Source organism: Myotis davidii, unplaced genomic scaffold (assembly GCF_000327345.1).
Source record: "Myotis davidii unplaced genomic scaffold, ASM32734v1 scaffold1815, whole genome shotgun sequence".
NCBI classification, from domain to species: Eukaryota; Metazoa; Chordata; class Mammalia; order Chiroptera; family Vespertilionidae; genus Myotis; species Myotis davidii.
Window position 1 is genome coordinate 17,909 of NW_006286478.1, and position 22,574 is coordinate 40,482.

General features: G+C 45.4%; 2 protein-coding genes across 7 annotated transcripts in view; one reads left to right on the forward strand and one right to left on the reverse strand.

The window, feature by feature from the left end:
• Nucleotides 1-1,553: 1,553 nt before the first annotated feature.
• On the forward strand, nucleotides 1,554-2,250 carry LOC102764999 (activated RNA polymerase II transcriptional coactivator p15). Its single transcript, XM_006757966.2, has one exon. It carries the CDS (start codon nucleotides 1,622-1,624, stop codon nucleotides 2,003-2,005), a length of 384 nt encoding a protein of 127 aa, XP_006758029.1. The 5' UTR covers nucleotides 1,554-1,621; the 3' UTR covers nucleotides 2,006-2,250.
• A 12,717-nt stretch (nucleotides 2,251-14,967) lies between these two features.
• Nucleotides 14,968-22,574, reverse strand: part of TRIT1 (tRNA isopentenyltransferase 1) — a 38,874-nt gene continuing 31,267 nt past the window's right edge. For 4 of the 6 annotated variants that reach the window (XM_006757967.2, XM_015560179.1, XM_015560177.1 and 1 more), the window contains exons 7-11: nucleotides 22,130-22,242; nucleotides 21,803-21,880; nucleotides 18,975-19,084; nucleotides 18,535-18,652; nucleotides 14,968-16,096 (exon numbers count right to left, since the gene is read on the reverse strand). In XM_006757967.2, the coding sequence (XP_006758030.1) occupies nucleotides 15,927-16,096; nucleotides 18,535-18,652; nucleotides 18,975-19,084; nucleotides 21,803-21,880; nucleotides 22,130-22,242 (589 nt within the window). In that variant the 3' untranslated portion in view covers nucleotides 14,968-15,926. The remainder of the gene's footprint in view (nucleotides 16,097-18,534; nucleotides 18,653-18,974; nucleotides 19,085-21,802; nucleotides 21,881-22,129; nucleotides 22,243-22,574) is intronic. The other 2 variants (XM_015560180.1, XM_015560176.1) reach the window with 2 other exon arrangements.

The following is a 22,574-nucleotide window of genomic DNA, read 5'->3' on the forward strand; positions in this document are numbered from 1 at the left end:
AGATAACAATCTTGTGTTGTGTCAAGCCAGAAGTTTGTAGCTATTTATTATATCAGCAATGGGAAACACATTTAGGGTGGGGCAAATCTAGGTTTACCGTTGTGAGTATACAAACGTTTGTTCTTGCATTATTATTTATTAATTATTGTATTATTTCCATGCAAACAACTGTAAACCACTTTTGCCCCACCCTATACAGATGGTAAGACCTGCTGGCAAGGTAGTTATGAAAAAAGGAAAGGAAGGGGCCACAGGAAGGATCGAGGATGATAGCCAGGATTCTGACTTGTTTGATGGCACTGGGAGTGAAATCATGATAATCAGGATTGGGAACAGTGAGGAGGGGACAGTTTGGGGAGTAGTGGGAGGGCAATGTGTTCAGTCTTGCACAGAGCGAGTTTGAAATGCCCCTGGGACACCCAGGTGTCCAGGGAGGTCTTGAGTCTGGGATGGAGCTTGGGCGCCATCTGCGTGCACAGGTTTGGTCTGAAAGCTGGCAGGCCCTCGGGCCAGAGACAGAGGTTTCCTTTCCTAGCTCACACTCTGGGACGTGGGCTCCAAAGTCTCCCCCAGACGGCAGCTATTGAGCATTTCGTCCCCAGTCCTAGAGTTTCCCTCAGACCCCTTTTTGGACTGGGTGGCAGCCTTGTTCCAGATGGCAGCCTCCAAACTGACTCTCCCCAGGAGATGCCCAGGATGTCACCTCCAGGGGCACAGGGAGCCTCGCACCCGCCAGGGCCTTGCAGGGCAGCCCACGAGGCAAAGGTCCAAGTAGACCCGCTATTCCGCGTGAGCTCCGTTAGCTCCTGAAGGGCCACCTGTCCCACTGGTCCATTTGAAGATACAGCTTAGTGTAGAAGCCACTCTAACTCCAGCTACACCTGTGGGCAGCACCAAGCCGTGACCGTGACCGAAATATCTCAGGGAGTTTCCCATGGTTAAACTAAACAGAATACAAAGTGTATGGGGTAAAGTCACATATCATTGAAAAAGCAAAGTCTGCACATCCTGCAGAACAGGTGGGAGCAAAGGCCTGAGAGCAGGCGAGGTCATTCGAGGAGTCTGTGGCCGAGGAGGCCCAGGGCAACCAACTGCTGAGGGTGGGCCAAAGAACGGAAGGGGGAACCCAGGGCTGACTTATAGGGGGAACTCAAAGGATTCTTGATGAATAGATCCTTTTGCCTTTTATCTTCTGTAGAATGTAAAGAGGAAAGAGACTGTGGAAAAATACGTGTGTCAATTTAAAAAAAGATATGTTTATTATCCAACTAACTGAATTACGTGTGAAACTGGATTCTACTTAGAAAGGGCTTAAAAAGTAAATAGTATGAATATAATGTTACCCTAGGAAAATGATGGTCTTATCAGTGAATAAAACAAATGCAAATTCAAATACCTTAAAGTAACACTATAGGCCCTGGCTGGGTAGCTCCACTGGGTAGTGTCGCCAAGGTTGAGGGTTCGATCTGCAGTCAGGGCACATACAAGAACCAACCGGCGAATGCATAAACAAGGGGAACAACCAATCGATGTTCCTCTCTGTCTCTCCCTCTCTCTTAAAATCAATAAATAAAGAGCGAGGAGCAAGCGAGCAGGGCAGGTCGGCGGCAGCGGCGCAGCAATGCCTAAACCAAAGGAACTTGTTTCTTCAAGCGCTTCTGGCAGCGATTCTGACAGTGAAGTTGAAAAAAAGTTAAAGAGGAAAAAGCAAGTTGCTTCAGAAAAGCCGGTAAAGAAGCAACAGACCGGTGAGGCTTCAAGAGCCCCGTCGTCTTCTAAACAGAGCAGCAGTAGCGGGGATGACAATGTGTTCCAGGCTGGGAAAATGAGGTACGTCAGCAGACGGGACTTTGAAGGAAAAGTCCTAATTGATATTAGAGAATATTGGATGGATCAAGAAGGTGAAATGAAACCAGGAAGAAAAGGTACTTCCTTAAACCCGGAGCAATGGAGCCAGCTGAAGGAACAGATTTCTGACATTGACGATGCAGTGAGGAAACTGTAAAATCTGAGCCATATAAACCTGTACTGTCCTAGTTGTTTTAACCTGTCTTTTTACATTGGCTTTGTTTTTTAAATGTTGTTTTGCAGGCTATTGTGTATTTCGATTGCAGAACAATTTGTAAGAATACTTTTTTTAAAAATGTACATTATTAAAAATGTTCTGAGTGAAGCTAATTGTCAACTTTATTAAGGGGGTTGCTTTGTGCCCACCACCTAGTGTAAATTTTTTTAAAAAATCAATAAATAAAAAGAAAAGAAAAAGGATGATATTTAAAAAAAATAAATAATATAGGCAGGAGCATTTGAGATCTTGCTTCCTGAATATGTCATCAGTTTGGCTCAAATAAACTCTTATAAAAATCCTTTAAAAAAAAAAAGAGATAACATTATAGGCCCATAAAACTCGAAGAAACAAAACCAGGCAGCAAAGCCCTCAGTTGGTGAGGCCACGGGAAACAAGGACACCACCAACCTCAGAAGACAGCAACAGCGGCCACGAGGGACAGGAGCTATAATGAAGTGCTTACCCCGGGACAGGGTCCTGGGGCTGCACATAAAAGAGATCCACGTAAGCAAAAACAGGGAATTTGATCAGGAAACAGAGGTATCTCAGGAGCCCACAGAAGCACCTTCGGCCTCAGGAGGGTCAGAAACCAGAAAGTCCACAGGAACCTCTCTCTCTCTCTCTCTCCTCGTCTGGACAGACCTCACCCATGGCCTCTTCTCTCCTTCTCTGCAGTCTTTCTGCCGTGCACCCACGTTCACACAACAGAGATTTATTGTGTGTCTGTGCCCAAACAGCAGCGTGTACCCGGCAAAGACTGAGTTGCAATTTGAAATACTCATCCAGGGTCTTCCACTGGCCTCATCGGCAAGGACCCAGCCAGGCAGGGGAGCTCGACCTCCACGGGGTTGGAATCCGATCCCTTTCCCTCCACAAGAGGACCCTTCATCTTTATGTAAATTTGGGAGTGTGATTAGATAAACAGGAGGAAATGCCCCCGGGGTGGAGATCAGAGATCATTAACCTGCCTAAAACTTCTGGGCTCCAGGCCCTGCGTCCAGCCAGAACATCCGGTTAAACTTTTTCCTGCTTCCACATTCCACATCCTCATTATGCCTCGCAGTCCATTCTGCACCTAGCAGCCAGACTTATCTCTTCATGTAAATCAAGATTACTTTCTACCCTTGCTAAACACACACACAAACACACACACACACACACAATTCTACCCCTGCTAAACACACACACACACACACACACACACACACACACACACACACACACCAATAAAACCCTCTTCCGTTGCAATTAGAATAAAATCCAAAATCCTTACCTCGGCCTATTATCCCCACCTGACCCAGCGGAAGGTTGCTTCTGGGACTTTATCTTTTACATCTCAGCGATGTTTCTTTTTTAATGTATTTTTTTTATTGATTTCAGAGAGGAAGGGAAAGGGAGAAATGGAAACATCAATGATGAGCATTATCGATTTACTGCCTCTTGCAGGCCCCCTGTTGGGGATCGAACCCATCACCTGGGCTTACACTCTGACCAGGAATCAAACCAGCAACCTCTTGGTACATGGACGATGCTCAACCAACTGAACCACACCAGCTGGGCACTCTCTGGTCCTGGTCCCTTCCTCCCTATAAAATCAATAAAAACATATTTTTTTAAAAGTATTTGTTGCAGACTCCCCATATGCAAAATGGGGAGAAGAGCACCCACGATATTGTTTGAGGATTAAATGAGTTCACACAGGTAAAGGGCTTACAAAATGCTTGTCACAGAGTAAGCACTCAACATGTTTCATTCATCATTCATTATTGTTAGTCCATTCATTTGAATTTTTAAGATATATTTTTTATTGATTTCAGAGAGGAAGGGAGAGGGAGAGAGAGATAGAGACATCAATGATGAGAGAGAATAATTGATCGGCTGCCCCTGACCGGGAATTGAACCGTGACCTCCTGGTTCATAGATCGACACTCAACCACTGAGCCACGCTGGCCGGGCTCATTTGAATTCTTAAAACTAATCTGTCGCTCTCCCGCCCTCCATATCTCCTTTATTTTCAGGTCTCTATCAGTCTCCTCTGTGCTCTGAGAGTCCATCTCTGGTTTGTTTTCTTTGCTAAATTTAGCCCTGGTGCTCACCTGGCATTTGTTGCCTCCCTGCAGTTTTTTTAAATATATTTTTATTGATTTTAGAGAGGAAGGGAGAGAGAAAGAAACACCAATGATGAGGGAATCATTGATTGGCTGCCTCCTGCCCGCCCCCCTCTGGAGAGCAAGCCCACAACCCAGGCATGTGCCCTTGGCCGGAGTCGAACCTGGGACCCTTCAGTCCATAGGCCGACACTCTATCCACTGAGCCAAACCAGTTAGGCCTTGGTTCTCTTTTTATGTCTCTTTCGATTTCTTCTTTGACCCAGTGGTTGTTCAGTAGCATGTTGTTAAATCTCCACATATTTGTGCATTTTTCAGTTTTCTTCTTACAGCCGCATTTTAACCTCCTCCACATCTCCTTATCTCAGATTATTGCATTGGCAGGATTGCTGGTTGTAAATTAAATAGGTACCATCTTTTTGAAGCCGATTGCTACACCAATCAGGTAGTGCCTACACTTCCTTGTTCCTTGCAACAGGTCTTTTTCTGAGGCAGGCAGCTCCTCTCGGTCTTCAGGGAAATGGTAAATTGCCTTCTGCCACGGTAGACTATTTCTTACTCCTCCTTAGGGAGGAAGTCTACAGGACGTGAACAGACCATCCTAGTTTGCCTGGCCTGAGCGGCTGCCCAGGACAGGGAACTCCAAGTGCTAGAATCAGGAACGTCCCAGACAAAACCAGACGCGTGGTCACCCTCCCTCCGGCTCTAGACAACATCAAGGAGGAGGGCAGCCATATTGGCACAGACGTTCCTCCAAACCTGTCGCAAAAGGAGGAGACCATTTTCTAGTACTTAGCACTACCAGCCCTTCCAAAGTGGCATTTACACATGTGCAAGTCTCTCAGAAATAAAACAACTTCCTTCAACCCCACGCTTCCCTTTGGCAACCACCCTCTCTCCTTTTCATAACTTAAAGAGCAGGCCACGCTCACTGTGACTACCCTCCTTCCTCCCACTCACTCTCCAAGCCACGGAGATGTGACTTCCATTTGCTACCCACCAACCGAGCCTTCCCTTCCCAAGGCTACCACGATGCTCTCATCACTAAAATCCACGGAATGTGTCTCCTTCCTTATGGACATGGCCTCTCTGCACAGCCTCCCCCGCTGCTTACTAAAGCTCTCCCCACTCAGCTTCGTGATCCCAGCAGCCTCCTGGTCGCTCCCCTCTCTCTCCTCAGTTCCTGATGCAAGCTCCTCTCCCACAATTGTTGGATGTTCCTCCAGTTCTGTGCTAGACCTTTGCTCTTCTCACTACACCCCCTGCTCAAGTGACCTCATTCTCCACAGCTTCGAATGCCATCAACGCTGATGACTTAGAGATCCCTATCTCTAGCCCAGAATTCTATCTGGGCTCAACCTGAATACCCAGTTCCTCGCTGTACTCCCCATTAGGATTCTTCACAGGCACTTCAAGCTCAGCCACTCCCAAACTGAACTCATCCTCTGCCCTCAGCCCACTTCTGCTCTTTCTCCAGTGCTCCCCATCTTGGCCAAAGAAACCACCATCAATCAGTTGCCCAAGTGAGAAACCTGAGCCTGTTCTTGACCCATTATTCTCCCTCGCCGTCAATATTTAGCCAATCATTAAGTCCTGTAAATTCTACCTACCAAACACTTCAACCACCGTCCCCCTGCCTCTGGTCTGTTTCAGCTGATTCATTCTCCACATTGAAGCAGGGATCTCCCAGCAAACATATCTGAGGTTGTTACCTTGGGGTTAATGGCTTACAAGGACCTCTATGACCTGGTTCCTGCAGACCTCTCCAGCTTTTCTCCTAACACGCCCCTACCTGACTCACTCCTGTTTCTTCTAGTGTTTTCTTAGATGCCGTTTCTTCAGAAATTCTTCCCAGACTTCCCTGAACTGGGTCAGGAACAACTGTGCACGTTCCCCTCTCTGTTATAGTATCATCACATCCACTGACGTAGCATGGAAGACTTGGAACGCTCTGAGGACAGGAATTGTCTTGTTCACTGATACATATCTCTAGTACCTAGCATGGTAAATACTAGCAGTAAGCACTCATTAAGTCTGCTGAATAAATTAACAAACGCTCCTAATTATAAAGCTCTTATCTGTTTATTAGATCTGGTTCCCAAAGTCCTCTATTTGCCGTCATATTTAGCCCAGTTCAAGCTATCATGGACCTGAAGAAAAATGATGATCATTCAAAATAGCTAGAAGCTATTGATACAATAGAAAGAACACAGCTCTGAGGCCAGGAGACCAGGATTCAGGTCACAGCTCTAATATTCTTCATGCTGTGAACCACTCAACCTCTGTGGGCCTCAGTTTCTCCATCTGTGAAATCAAATGGCTCATCTAGATCAGTGCCTTTCAAAGGGGAGGAGACAATCCGAAGGTCCAGAGGCCCCTGTGACCTGCCCAAACCCCACGCGACTCTGTTTCAATCTATATTATGTATTGGAGTTCAGGTGGGACTTTATTTGGAGGAAGGAACAAAAAAGATCCACAGCTAAAACAAGTTGGAGAACTGCCCGGCCGGCATTGTTCAGTGGTTGAGCGTTGACCAATGAACTAGGAGGTCATGGTTCGATTTCCAGTCAGGGCACATGCCCAGGTTTCAGGCTCGATTCCCAGTGTGGGGCATGCAGGAGGCGGCCGGTCAATGATTCTCTTATCATTGATGTTTCTATCTCTCTCTCCCTCTCTTTTCCTCTCTGAAATCAGTAAAAAAAAATATATTTAAAACATAAATACAAATAAAACAAGTTGGAAAACAACTGAACCAGGTGATCACTGAATTCTCTGCACGCGCTGACATTTAAAACAACCGAAAGCCAGGAGTGCCACTATCAAGGGAATTCCTAAAAAGCATGTGAAGATTCTGTGAACGTTTGGCGAGGTGGGCTGGCGCCTCCATCTGCCATCAGGAACCCACTGGTTTTCATGGGATTCTACCTCATTGTGCAGGTCTAGTAGGACACAGAGATATTTTTGAGTCCACAATAACATTTCTATAAAAGTCTTCAGCCCTCAATCCCCTTGAGATTAACAAGGGAGCTCAGGAAGAAGACATAGCCTAAATGATTTTAAGTCTCACTTTCAGGTGGCTCATCACCCCCATCTGGGGATTCAGAGCCTGAATGAGGTCACAGCTGAGAATGCCCTGTCCGGGGGGCTTTGCACAGCAAGGCCTTCCTTTTGTGTGGGAAGTACTCATAGTTACCAGACACCGCTCAGGGCGCAGTCGGAAGACCTGGGCTTCTCTCTTAACCTGCCAGTAATGGCTCCGTGTCACTGCTTAGGATGTGTATTGTTTGGTCTATTTAGCATCAATCCCACACCCACCCTTTCTGAAAACGGTTTTTGACCTCAGCCACGTTCTAGTCACATGGCTCTATAGGGAACTGCCATGTTCTTGGGCAACCAGCTTTCCTGCTTAATCCAGGGGGAGCAACAACAGAACTCAGCTCTGCACAGAGTCCTTCCTTAAGATCTTTAAATTTGGGACACAGGCCCACTTTGCGGTGGGGAAGAGCTATGAGAAGCGAGATGCGGAAAATGCCAATGAGCATTTGAAGAAAACCGGTGTGCATGGATAAACGCATGGAGTCGGCACGCAGAGGAGAGTTAGGAGGGAGAGAGAGGCAGTGCTGGTGGTGGCAGGCCTGGTGCCCAGCTGCACCTGCCCTGCCCTTTTGTAAACTGTGATACAGTGCACCTAACAAAATTTATGACCTTAACCATTTTTAAGTGTCAAGTTCGGTAGTATTAAACATTGCACAGTGTTGTGCAACCAATCTCCAGAACCGTTTCTGTCTTGCAAAATTGAAACTCTATACCCATTGAACAACTCCCCATTTCCTTCTCTTTCCTGCCAACCTCAATTCTACTTACTGCCTCTATGAAATCGGTAACTTGACAAAAGTGGAATCATCCAGTAATTGTTGTTTTTTTTACTGGCTGATGTTATTTAGCATATCTGTAGGGTTTGTCCATGTTGCAGGATGTGTCAGAATTTCCTTCCTGAAGATTGGATAATATTGCACTGTACATATAGATCACATTACGTTTATCCATTCATCTGTCGAAGAACACTTGGGGATTATTTCCACCTTTGGGCTATTGTGAATAATGCTATGAACATGGGTGTACAAGGCCTCCAACACCCTCCTAGCTCTTCTGGATATGTACCCAGAGGTGGAATTACTGGATCATATGGCAATCCTACTTTTAATTTTTTGAGGAATCTCCATATTGGCTTTTTGTTTTGTTTTGTTTGCTTGTTAATCCTCACCTGAGGATATTTTTTTTTCTATTGATTTTTAGAGGGAATGGAAGGGACGGGGAGAGACTAACATCAAAGTGAGAGAGACACATCGATTGGTTGCCTTCCTGCTCGCACCCAGATTGGGGCCGGAGATCAAACCTGCAACCTAGGTACATGCCCTTGACTGGAATCAAACCCAGGACCCTTCCGTCTGAGGGCTGACACTCCAACCCCTGAGCCAAAACGGCTCGGGCTCCATACTGTTTTCCACAGTGGCTGCAGCATTTTACATTTCCACCAAAAGTGCACACGCCTTCCAGTTTCTCCACATCCTCATCAACATTTATTACTTCCTGGTTTCTTAATAGGTAGGAGCCATCCTAATGGGTGTGAGATGTCCTTGCACTTTTGAACTTAGAACCAGAGAAAGCATCGCACAATCCCCAAGTGACCTTTTACACCCCAAGAGGGATGTAAAAGCTCTAAGAGGTAAGGGTTCGGTGCTATTGGCAGCCCTGTCTCCCACCCTCCACAGAAAGTCTGAGGGAAGAGAGAGAGGAAGTCTCCACAGCATCGGATTAGGCAGGACCAGTTGTACGTGGGACCTTGATGCCCTCTCACCCTTGAATTTGATGAAACAGCCTATTATCAATTCACCTTTCTGCTTGAGTTTGGTTTGCCTGGTTTCTGCCTGAGTATGTTTTACTTGTGAGCATGGGTCTTAACATAAACATCTTAGTAGAAGAGCTAATTCTTCAGAAATCTTTCTCTTTTCCTTTTTTTTTGGGGGGGGGGGTCTTGATTCCTTCTTATAAGGAGATGGACTATAAATACCTCCTATCTTCCCTCCCCACCACCTTTAGAGTATTGGCACTGGCCCTCAGTCTCCATCAGTCTCACATTCCCCATAATGTTTTTTAAATTCTCCTCTTTAAGATCTCATCAGACAAGATTTTGTCAATTGAAATATACCAGAGGTCAGCTCCGACAACTCCCCGAATTCACGGCTGGGGAAGTGGAGAGATTTGCCCCCTAGCAAGCGATTGGAGCTAATTGGTTAAAGCAGCCTGGAATTCGGGCTCTTTCCATGTTACTAACTTAGTGGAGACTGCAAGTTGCCCACCAAGATCTGTTCTCCCATTCTTGCTTGGCACATGGCTAGCCTACATTTCTCAGCCTCCTCTGCAGGTATGTGCCGTCTGACTGAATTCTTGCCAACAGAAAGTGAGCAGTCCCCACACCACGGCAGGGTCTGGGCAGTGAGGCATCAGGGTGTGCCTCCTCCACGCTGTTCCCTTCCCACTGGCTGGAACCACTGATGACCCAGCTTCAACCGTGCAGGTTATGACAATGCCCCCAAGAGATTGCAGGCAACATGATATAAGGAGCCTGTGTCCCTGAATGACCGCTTGGAGCAGAGCTGCCCCACTGACCTGGACTGCTCACTTCAGAAATGTTAGCTCCCCTCAGAGTTGTTATGTGAGAAACAAACCTCTGTTTTTGAAGCCACTGTTTTGTTGAGTCTGTTACAGCAGCTTAGCTTTTTACCCTAATACAACCATGCAACTTCCTTTGTGTGTATTCAGAATAGCTTTACAAATGACCAGTTAACCATCTTTTTAGAAAAAAAGCCCTAACCTCCCAAGTATGTGATAATCAAATAATGACATTCCTTCCTGTGGCTGCTACCCCAGAATGTCTTCATCTGGTTAAATGCTATTTAACAATTGAAACGGATCATTTATGGACTCCCTTGGTTTTTATGCTTTCATGCAATTAATTCAACAAATATTTGACTTTCTCAACGCTGGGGATATATAGAAAGGTTCCTACATTTATAAAAGCTTGCTTTCGAGTGAGTAGTATTGATTTTGTTTTGTTTTTAACCGTTTGACTGCTAAGGAGCGCTATCGTGCTCTTATTTAAAACAAATTTATGTAAACAATTGGTATTTTTTAATTTTTGTTGTTGCAAAGCAATACAAGTGAGTTTATTGTATAAAAAGTGTTTTACATTTTTTCCCATACACGCGCAATTAGTGCCGCAGTTTTGGCATATGTCCGAAAAAATACGTCAGCAGCCAAACGGTTAATGTTGTGTTTTGTTTTAAGCAGAAAAATCTTTGTGGAATGTGGAACTGAGTCTAAGAATACAAATAATGACTGAAAGTTACAAAGGATCAAACCATGTGCCTACATCTCAACTGTTTTCTTGTTTAGCCCTAAAAATCAATCAAAATACTTTAAGGACTAAGAATCCAGTTTTCTTTTCAAAGTATTTCCTAACCTCTTAGAACTGCATTGTCTGAACTGTAAGAAGTGTCCAAAGCCCAGTCAAGACTTTTACTTTGTCAATTACATCTCAATAAAACTGGGACGAAGCCTTTACTGACAGGTAGACGGACCTAACAGCTTGCTGAGTGTTGGAATTAATTGCCCAAGCCATTCAGACTGGAGATGCTGAGTACCTGGACTTGCCTGGGGATTAGCTAAGGCCAGATGGTGTGAGATGGCGCTCCTCATCCTCACTATAGGCTGAAACAGCCCAAAGCTAGTCTCTATGGTCTTTCCCTTGCCCACTCTCAAGTGAGATTTGCTGAGATTTAGTAGTTGAATGAGACGTCTGTCCTGGCTTTACCACAACTTGCTCCCTGACCACGGAAGATTCATGTTTTGGGCCTCAGTCACCCCATCGGTACAGGTGATATGGCTCCTTCCGTCTCTACATTTATGACAACCACTAGACCTACTTCCCTTCCCTCCACTCAACAGCCATGCCATTCAGAGGGAGCAGGCAGAGAAGGGAACATCTACCTGAGGGCAGTGCCGCAGACCCCGGCACCCAGCAGATCTCCTGAGAACAGGGGCACTGGACACAATCACAGTGCCTTAAACTTTGTAGGCGCTTTCTTTTTTTTTTTTTTTGAAATGCAACAGCTCGCTTTTAATAACAGCATACACAATCTAGAGAAAGCCCCATAGTCCCTGTCCCGGAGCCCAGTGCACACCCTTGGAGCACAGAATAAAAACAGACGGAACAAGCCCCTCAATTCCTATCCTGCCCCCACCAAGGGGGCCTCTAATGAACAGCAGGATCCCTCAGCTATTTCCAGGGACTTCAGACCCAGCCACGAAGCAACAGAGACCGGCGACCGCTCCCAGGGAGCTGGCCAGGCCTCCTGCTGAGGGCTCCGCTTTGAGAAGGGCACGTTCATCCTCACAGGCAGAGATCCTGGCGGGCACCAGGCCACAGGCAAGCCCGGGGCTCCTGTGCCACCCACACCTGACCATACCGGCTGCATAGAAGCCAATCCCCTTCGCCTCAGTGCGTTGGTCTGAGAAATGGGACCAGCACACTCAGGCAAGGGAGGTAATCTCTAGAAAACCAGAGATGAAGCCCCAGCCCCTCCCAGCCCAAGGAGTATGAGCCCTCCTAGGAGCCTGTTGTAGGCGCTTTCTTAATAGAAATTCATTTCCACTTGCCAAGAGCAGCAATTTTCAACTGATGTGCCACAAGAATTTTCAAAACATGCAATACCTAGTCAGGGACACTGACTCGTTTTCCCCTCAATTGTCAAATTAAAAAATTACAACAGCCAACACAATAGCCATCCGGTGTGAATGAATCAACATCATACCCTTCTTTTGGTCACACCGGCAAAAAACTGAATCTGGTATGTTGCAGAATTTTAGTAATTAGTTTATGTGCCATGAGATGAAAAAGGATGAAAATCGCAGCCAGAGATAGCGATGAGTTGAATGGGAAGTTGCTGCACCAGGTATTTCAGATGGAATGATTAAAGGCTTTTTGAGGGTGGGTTGTTAAAACTAGTTTTTCCTGCTTGTCCACTGAAGCTTTTTAAAAGCTTTAAAACACATTTGGCAACTCCAGTGAAGAGCATTTCAGAAAGACTAAGGTCCCCCCTAAAAACAGCCGGCTTCACACAGCTCCACAGCCCGAGCACTGGTCTGCCGGCTCCGCTCAATGCCAGCTCTGCCGCTCGCTAGCTGCACTCTTTGCCGGGCCTGCTTCCCATTGGCCAACAGGGACAGACGCGGCATCTCCCTCCCAGAGCTGTGTGAGAAGATAATGTATACAAACTGTTGGTCCTGCTTGACTCACAGTCAGTACATCCCACTTCCAGTGGGAAGATGTGGCTTTCCACCATGTTAGCTCCTGAAGTAATTAACAAACTGCGAAAATTATGCCATGTTTAATGTAAAGGCCAACATGGGGCGAATAAGATGCTAATTTCATCTTTGACCTGAGAAAATTTTATTCTTGAGATTCAAATCAGATAAGGGGGGGGGGAGTATGGTGCAATAAAACTCAAGGGAGCCAGGACACCCCACAGACTGGGAGAGGAGGGAGAAAAGAAGCCACTGAGGTCAAGTAGCAAAACCCAGCTTCCCAGGTCACATGGTAGCATACCTGCTGCCCTGGCCCCGACTCCTGCCCTGGCATCATGCCGTGCCACATCAGGTGCCTCCACACAAACCTCCCCCAACACACACACTCACTCCCACACACAAAGGTGAGGCAGCTGCTCACACTGCCTGTTCTTGCAGCAAGTGTCCTTCCTTTGCAGACCTTATCACAGATATCCTATCTAATAAGGCGGGAATATGCAAATTGACCATCATGCCATAACAAGATGGCTGTGCCCACAGAGAGGCCGAGTCCCGGTAATGAGCCTTAATGAGCAATCAGCAGGGACCTGAGGCTGCGCCCCCTGCCCCGGCGCCAGGCTAGGGGACCTCAGGCCGCGTCTCCCGCCTGGCAGAGTTTGATGGGGGACCTGAGGCCATGCCCCCCACCCGGCAGGGCTTGACAGGGGACCTCAGGGCACACCCCCTACCGCAGCACCAGGCCGGAGGACCTGAGGCTGCACCCCCCGTCCCGGTGCCAGGCCAGGGGACCTGAGGCTGCACCCCTTGCCCAGCAGGCCTTGACAGGGGACCTCCGCGCTGGGCCAGGCGAGCAGAGGCCGCACCCCCGCAACTGGCAGAAGCTGACGGGGGTGGGGCTGGCCGGGTCTGGATCTAGCCCAATGGGGGTGGGGCCAACCGGGTCTGGGTCCCATGTGACTTCGAGGCACATGTGGGTGGGCAGGGGCTTGACTCTGGTTCCCATGGCAGGCCCCAGACTCTGACAGGAGGAAGATTTTCGGGCACATTTTACCTATTTTCTTTCATCTCTGACACTTCTATTATAGAGAAAGGGCAAATAGCAATATTAAAATATTTCCTCTAATTAATTCCCTTTTAATGTACACGAATTTTGTGCACCGGGTCACTAGTAATTCTATAATTATATGATCAATGTGGATTTTTTTTTCATACCATGTATTCCCAGAGCCTAGCATAGCACATGGCACATCATTTCTAAAATGTGTGCTGGCTGAATGAATGGGCTGGCCATAGCTTGAGAATTTATCAGAGGCTGCTTTCAGCCTAAACTCTGGCATCTGAATAAAGATCAGTATACAGTGGTGAGTACACTGGGGGACCCTAGGGTGGTGGTCAAGGCCAAAAACAGGAGAACTGACAGAGGTGCAGGAGAAATCCATGTGTACCCAGGTATTGCCAATAGGTAAGGTGACAGATAAACACAGTTTGTGCTACATGCCATTTTTTTGGGTAAGGGAAAAAATAAAAAATATATACATTTGTATTTGTTTGGTTTTGCTTAAAAATTTTTGAGATATGTAAGAAATTAGTGATTATCTATGGGGGCAGAAGGGCATGGAGGTGGGAGTGAAATTTCTCAATGAATGCCTTTATATCATTTTGATTTCTGAACTATGTAAAAAAAGTCTGGTAAAAAATAAAACTTTAAAAAAATATTCGAAGAAAAAGAAAGGAGTGAAGCTATAGAATTCAGCACTGTTTAAAAGCTCAATCAAGTTTGATAGTTCTTTTACTTTACCCCCTCCTTATATGCACAGCTAACAACACATTTACCAAGAATTGCTTTTTAAGGTCTAGCAAAAGTGATCTTTCTTCCACAATCCCTTCCTCTCCCTCCAAATTGAAGTTCTACACAGTTCTTAGAGCCTTTGATATTCTCTTACCTAGGTCAGTTGTCTGTGTATATATACAATATTTCTAAGCTTCCTGAAAGCAAGAATCACCTCATTTTAAAAAAAATACTTAAAAAAATATTTTTATTGATTTGAGAGAGAGAGAGAGAGAGAGAGAGAATATCAATGATGAGAGAAAAATCATTGACCAGCTGCCTCCTGCACTCCCCACACTGGGGAGTGAGCCTGCAACCTGGGCATCTGCCCTTCACCGGAATCAAACCTGAGACCCTTCAGTCCGCAAGCTGATGCTCTATCCATTGAACCAAATCAGCTAGGGCAATAATCACCTCATTTATTCTCTGTATTCCTTCTTGCCTAGTTCAGGGACTCTCATATAGTAGGCTCTGAACAAATAAAATATTACTTGAGAAGAGAGTTATTGCTTAATGGGTACAGAGTTTCTGCTTGGGGTGATGAAAATGTTTTGGAAATAAATAGTGGTGATGGTTGCACAACACTAAGAATGTAATTAATATAAACTTAAAAATGCTTAACTTTATGTTATATGCATACATACATATACGTAACATTGTTGGCAGCTCAGGTCATTCCAAAAAGAGAGCTTCAACTGGTGATAACTTAAATCTCTAATAAAATGAACAGACAGTATGATCATACGAAGAATGTCAAATTTGAGAAAAAGCCATCTGTTGGTAACAAATCAGGCTGTACAGAAACTAGATATATACACATATATATCTTTTTAAGGACTAAAGAGGCTCTTTCAAACTTTTTCTTTATTTAAAATATAGATTCCTAGAAATAAAAAAACAAAAAATAGATAAAATGAAGATTCCTAACTCAATAGAGACAGTAGTCACAGTAATTACCACACAAGAGGACCTCAATAAATGTCCATGCCCTTCGTTTTTCAAATCCCATGTCACAGCCACCTTGGTCTGATTCTCTCCTCTATGGAATTCCAAGAACTGGTTTGGTTCACCTAATCATCTAACTGGGGCCGGTCCTTTCCTGCCATTCACTCAAATCCAAAACTCCTGATTTGTGGGGCGCACAATCCTTCGGTCATCTATAAAAGTGTCTGGAAGTTATCGATACTTTTAGTCAAAGTCAGGGACATAAAACTCATTTTTTAAGGGATATAGTGAATCCTGGTATTCATCAGCAAAAAGAGCCCCTCCAATGTGAAAAAGTGCAATCTGTGCCTCTTTTAAAAATAGAACCTTTAAGGTTAAAAGAAAAAAATCCCTTCCTGAACTCACATTGCCAGACACATCAGCCACACAGGAGCTGACAAGACCTGCTGTTTCCATAACAGAGAACATGACACTTTGAAACCACACCACTGAATGAAAGAAAATGGCGGGAGCTTTCTGCATAGCGGTCCTCCGCCCAGACTGGGGCACAGACTAACCCTCCCCCTGAACCAGATCCTGCCACTTTTGCAAAGGCCACTGGACATGTCCCTTAAACACTAGATTTCAGGTCTTCATCATTCTGCCCTACGGATCCCTTCTCTTCAAGCTCTTTGTCACGGTCTGGGGAAACACTCTGACTTCCTATGGTGGTGAAGGCATCTGAGTCCAATCGTCTTCTTTTCTTCATTTGGTGTAAATGGGATTTGGATTTCATATGTGCTAAATAAAACAACAACAACAAACAACTCGTTAGGCTTTTCTAGAATTAATCCTAGCAGCATATAAAATCAGCTATGCAAACCTTCTGTTTAATAATAACAAGAACAACACCTGTATTGGTATAGCTGCTTAGCAATTTTAAAGGAAGAATAAGCTATATGGCCAGCAAGCTACCACGTATCACACGCACCCTGCTAGGTGCTTTATATCACTAATCCTCCCAAAATCTTGCAGACAGTACTATGCAGCTCATTTTATATAGGAGGAAACTGAAGTTCAGAGATGTCTTACATTTTGTCCAAGACCACACAGCAGGGGAGCTCCTCAGCTTACCTATAGTTCTAAAAAGGGGCCGAATTTTCCAGAATCAGAACTCTTAACTCAATTTTTTGGTCTAGGGCTCCCCTGTTACAGATACATTTCAACTCACATGACTAAAAAGTTACAAATTCAAATCCTTGTCTGTATTGCAGGACAGCCTGCCACAGGCCTGCGGCACCCAGAGATGCCCTTCCTACTCCTTCCCTGCTCTACAGGTTGCCCCTCCTGCACTGACATCCCTCTGCCTGGGTCAGATAAACCATCTGAATGACTAACCCACAAGGCTCACATTATGCAGACACACAATGCTCTGGGCAGATAACAAGAAACCTTCTCTGACATCCCTTCTGAGGGTCCACAGAAGCAGTAAAGCTACTATTGCCCGATATCAATTCTGACCTCTCACTCCAGACAGTTCCCACCCTCTGACTAACTCACACAAGCTCCTTTTCACTAGCCTGCTCTTTTTCAAGGAACTCTTATTTGGGAACACCTAAAAAAATAAACAGCTAGATTAAATTCTATTTCTACATATTTGAATAATCATTTTTAAGGGTTTAGAAGCAAAAATAAATAAGGAAGAGGTTAGAAGTCAAAGAAAAGTTTACTTGGGGGGAAAAAGTCAGCTTTGTTCTCCAGCTAGAGGCTAAGGCGAAAAAAAAGAAAAAAAAGAAAAGGGGGGTGGGGACACTCTGGACTGGCTCTCCATGGCAGCAGGAGATAGGAGCAAGGGCTTGACAGATGGCACTATAGAAGGGCTAATACAAGCTAAGCTCACAAAGGCTCACAAATGTTGCTTCTCTAAGGCTACCCCTGAAGGACACTGGACAAATCGAACCACTAAGTTTCCCTTAGAAAAAACAATCAGACTCTCTCTCTCTCTTCCCCTTTCATCATTATAAACCGACGACAATCGAGGCTTCTTCTGCTGCTTGGGCAATCACAGCCGTCCCCAGTCTCTGACAATGGAGTTCATTTTGCCAGAGTTACCAGTTAATAGAACTAATCATTCTACTGGTTGGTATGGGGAGAAAAATCAACTTCTAAAAGAATCCCATCCAAAGCAGTACTCTGAACAGAAGGATTCCAGCCATTAGGTAATCCAGCTGTGCATAAAAGGAGTGAGCCTTAAACAAGTTTCTAAATGTGATATAAATTCAAGGCTTGGAGGCTAAGGCCCTTTGGGATTTGACTACAGAAATCCGACAGGGAGTGCAGTGTGATTCTGGCAGAGGCAGATCCAGGCTCCAGAACAGAGCGGAGCCTCCACGCAGGGCTGATCCCTGGTTGGCCGGAAGTACCTTATAAAGGAGACGTTATCCATAACCACCTTCTTTATACATGACTGATAGCCTTGCTGTCACACTTTGCTAGGTTGAATGTTAAGTCTCCCTTACCACTTTTCATCAGTTTTAACAACCACCACCATTTTCACATTACCTTAAAAATTACTGAAGAGCCCTAGCTGGTTTGGCTCAGTGAATAGAGCGTCGGCCTGTGGACTGAAGGGTCCCAGGTTCGATTCTGGTCAAGGGCACATGCCCGGGTTGTGGGCTCGATCCCCAGTGGAGGGCGTGCAAGAGGCAGCCGATCAATGATTCTCTCTCATTATTGATGTTTCTATCTCTCCTTCTCCCTTCCTCTCTGAAATCAATAAAAATATATTTAAAAACAAAATTACTGAAGAGACACCACTTCTGAAGAATGTACTCAGGAAGAGTAACTGCACTTCCTGCTCCTTCCCACCTTTGTTTGGGTGAGTTACCTGGCCTCCCTTAAAATCCTACCCCATCCCACTGAGGTCTAAACATGAAAGGCCAAGGAACTCCTATAAGGCAAGACCACAAAGGACTCTGGAAAGTTAACTGTAGACCCTTTAGTATAAAATATCTACTCTAGCTGAGGGCATATGATCTTCCTTTGAAATTCAGAATACAGAGATAACTGTCCAATTTGGGAAGATAGCCATGAAATTTGAGTACAGGCTCTCAGAGGAATCTGGCCCTCCCTTTACAAATACGCAGACTCTAGCATTCAACCTAGCAAAGACCTTGAATTTCATGAAGTTCGTGTAACACACCCTTACAAATTTCTCTGTGCCATTCCCCAGACTCTACCTGCCCATTCACGGTCCCCAATGATGATTCGACCACAGAGGTCACACATGTGAGAACTTCTCTTGTTCTCCGTGTTACTGTATGGCATCTTTACTGGAGCAGCGTCAGGCTTACGGCCCTGAAATAACAAAGGGGGTGGGGTGGCAGAGAAGCATTCAATTCAAAGAGACTTGGATATCACTCTCTGATATTAAGGATAGAGGGATAGTCCCAAGATTCTTTTTTCTCATCCCAGAGAGCAGGTGGACTGTGAACAGATTTTAGCAACAACCTTTCTGAATGTGAAAGTAGAAACACAGCCTCCAGGGATCTAAAAGCAGCCAGCCCTTCTGCTCTATTCCACGGAAAAGAAGGCTTGGTTCCCAACACAGCAACAAAGGTATAAGCTCAGGAAAGTTGTTTGAAAACCAGACAATAGACAGTACCATGATACTAATCACCTGGATGAAACTTTGCACAATTTCAAGAGCAGGTTCAAGAACAGACTCCTCCCACTTCAAGGTATCAGATACTTCTAAGCCATATATTGGGGGGACACCGGGACCAGGTCCTAAAGATGACAAAGAAAAGCTGTGAGAGGTCAGCCCCCAAGACATAATCTATTCTGCCTCCAGGACTTCAATTCAAGAAAGACCTAGAAGGCTGACTGGTCTGCAGCCAACAAGTCTAGCTATATAATCCAGAGTCTCGAGTGTAGGATCTTCCAAATCAGAAAGGAAAACAATATAGAGCAATAGCTCTCATAACCACTGTGTGGGCTATAATGTGAAGACAGTACAGCATAGGAGGAAATAAACTAATAGCTTGAAGTACTTCTGAATGGAGATGAGACCAGAGGTAGCCAAGGATACAGCTATAGGCATTTCATCCATCTGAGCCAACCAGGTTTGGTCTCTGCTGGTAGCTTCCCCAGTCTGTGGACACACTGAATTGCCTTCCACGGCTAGGTTAAGTCAGTTGCCTAAAGCAAAGAGCATTGCCCCATGGACCAAACATCAAAGTCCTCAGGATGCCAACGGCAGGCAGGTGCTAGCCTTTTGATTGTGCCAACCACAAATAAGATTCTTCTTAAAATGGACTGGGCTGCACCTGCCACCACACGGAAAGGTGAGACTGGGAGGGTGCAGGCAGCATCCACAGCACACCTGGCCTTGGCTAAGCTCTGCACCTGTTTCCAGGCCACTCTATATTTTCCTTTCCCTCTAAGTCCTTTGTTGGGCTTCTGTGCCCTGTCTAAGCACCTTTCAACAAGTTCTCGGCTCCCAGCTGCTATTCCTGGCTTAAGTCCAAGGCCAAGCTGGGGTGGGGAAGTCCCTCTGGCTTCTTGCCAGAACCATATCCCAGCAGACCAGCCCTGGCCAATCACACACAGCTCCTGATTTGCAGGGCAGCTGTGCCTTTCACACTAGCACCAGGACTGTGCGGGCATATGCACGAATGAGGAATGGGCATATGATGCACTGTGCCATCAACCCCTCCTGACTCGGAGATGGGGGAGTTATTGTGGCTTTACCACAGAAGGAAGCTCCAAATCATTACAAAAAAACATCTTTTGTTAACAGACTAATTGTAGCCCTGGGGAGAAGAGAAGCTGCATTAGAAATTCATAGTAGTGAACTTCAATTTCAGCTGACTCAGGCTTCCTCTATCTAACAGGACATGCAAAGAAAGCAGGATAAGTACAAGAAAGTGTCAAGAGCCTCTCGGCACCATAACAACAATGGAGAGCTCTGTCAGAGAGTGAGAGCTGGGAGAGAACTTCAGCAATCTGGTGGTCAACAACATGAATCAAGGTGTTTATGTTCAGAGACACTGAGGAGCAGGGTTGAAGGCCTCGCTGCCCTTTTCTGAACTGAAAGCAGAAGTAAAAGGTAAACAGGGGATGATTCAGAAGCATATTTTAAAAGTGCCCACAAGATGTAACTGGGGTTTCACTTATGCTTAATCTATATGTATAAAAGGCTAATATGCAAAGTGTCCCCTTGGGAGTTCGACCGGGAGACCAGGAGTTTGCTTGCCGTGATGTACACTGACCACCAGGGGGCAGTGTGAAATGAAGGAAGGCTCTGGCTGGCAGCCGGAAGGCCGGCCCTCATTGCCAGCCAAGCCTAGGGACCCTACCCATGCACAAATTTCGTGCACTGAGCCTCTAGTACCTTAATAAGCACACAATCTCTTACCCAATACAAATGCTGTCTAGCTAAAGTTATAGCTAAAAGAAACAAGAAGAATGATGGAAAGCAGAGCATGGGCTTCAGAATCAGGCCTGCATTCAATACTCTACTGCTTAATAGCTAGGGGATTCCTAGCAAGTTATTTAACCTGTCTGAACCTCCATTTCCTTACCTGCAAAAATAAAAGAATAACAACTACCTAGAAGACAGAATAACTTATGTATAGCACCAAATTTAGTACCAAGGGTCAAATGAATGAGATTTTCCTTTCCTTTTCCTTAAAAGTGCTATCCAGCCCATGTGTTCAGTGGTTGAGCATCACAGGTTCAATTCCCAGTCAAGGCACATACCTAGATTGCAGGCTCAATCCTGGGCCCCAGTCAAGGGGCAGGTGGGAGGCAATCAGTCATGTGTCTCTCTTGCATGGATCTGTCTGTCTCTCCCCCGTCCCCGCTACCCCACCTCCTTCCCTTCCACACTCTTCAAAAAAATTGATGAAAAAAATATCCTCGGGTGAGTATTAACAACAACAAGAAAGTGCCATCTAGGGTGCAGGTGCAGGGCGGAGGGTGTCAATGGGGAAAAGGAGGGGGACACCTATAATACTTTCAAAAACAAAGATAAAGTTTTAAATAAAATAGTGCTATCCAACTAAAATTAAAGGTGAAGCAATTTGAAGCACCACATATCTGAACTATGGTGAAGGTTTTGTCTTTTTATACTGCTCATCTGGCCCAAAAACCATTTTAATTAGGAAAGCCTTCCTACAGAAATTTGACTGCTCTTCAAAATTAGAACCTAAAACAACCCTGAGCACCAACTCTGCAAAGATGTTGCTATTTTGCTCTTCCCAGTTTGCAGCCAGCATGCATATGTTCAAGGCATAAGGCAGACTTCTCATTGGAAAGATTTGTTTTCTGAGACATCACAAGAAAATATCCCTGGACGACCAATTATGTAACAGACACCCACCCAGGTCATGTCTCCAATCTTAATACAGGTCCAGAAACTGAAGTTCATTTCCTGGGTGAGCTGAGGGCATCTATAGTCTATTGAAAACAGACCCAGGGGATAAGGAAAAACATGAGACTTACTGCTCAAAAAACGATTTTTAACCCATCGGTTTTGCTTCCGGGCATATCTCTTAGTCACTTGTTTCAGGGCCTCAATACCTGAAAGATAAGTAGATATAAGAACCTCTAAGTACTTTTCACCCAGCCAAAAGGAAGGCCCATCCAGCCCAGCATAAGAGAACATTAGCCACAGCAGCACACTAGGGGACACTTGGTCGACAAAAATCTTAATTCTGAGCTGCAGGCCATCTGGGACTCTTCTAGCCTTAGCTCTTTCTCAGACCATACCAGCAGGGAACGCTGCCACCCAAGGATGTCCACAGCTCGGTTAAATGGAGAAATTCACACCTTTCTTTAGGAGCTGGTTACTAGTCTCTGGTGTGCATTTTCCCTCAGTGATCAGGTACTCGTGAAATTCCTTGAAGCCAATTGATTGGAAGATACCATGTTGATAGTCCTGGCTGGGAACAGGAGAGCATCAGCAGATGAGCCATTGCCTCTGAGCACTAGCAGGGGCCTTGGAGTGATCTAGCTGAGCCGTTTCATCCCTCAGATGAGGAAATTGAGATCCTTAGCAGTTATTGCCTCTCTGAACTCCTTCCTCCACCACCCCCACCAGCTGCCAGGTTACTTCCCTTGAAAATTAACTCCTGAAAATGCTCGACAGATCAGAAAACTCCAACTGTAACAAGTACACCAAACCTCCTCCAACAAGCCTGGCCAAGGACAAAGGCTAACAAACAAAAAGATCCAAAGCCAGTATTATGTTTATATAGTCTTTTGACCATAAGCA

Excerpts from the sequence above, each read along its gene's own strand:
- LOC102764999 (XM_006757966.2), top strand. The coding sequence starts at position 1,622 with ATGCCTAAACCAAAGGAACTTGTTTCTTCAAGCGCTTCTGGCAGCGAT.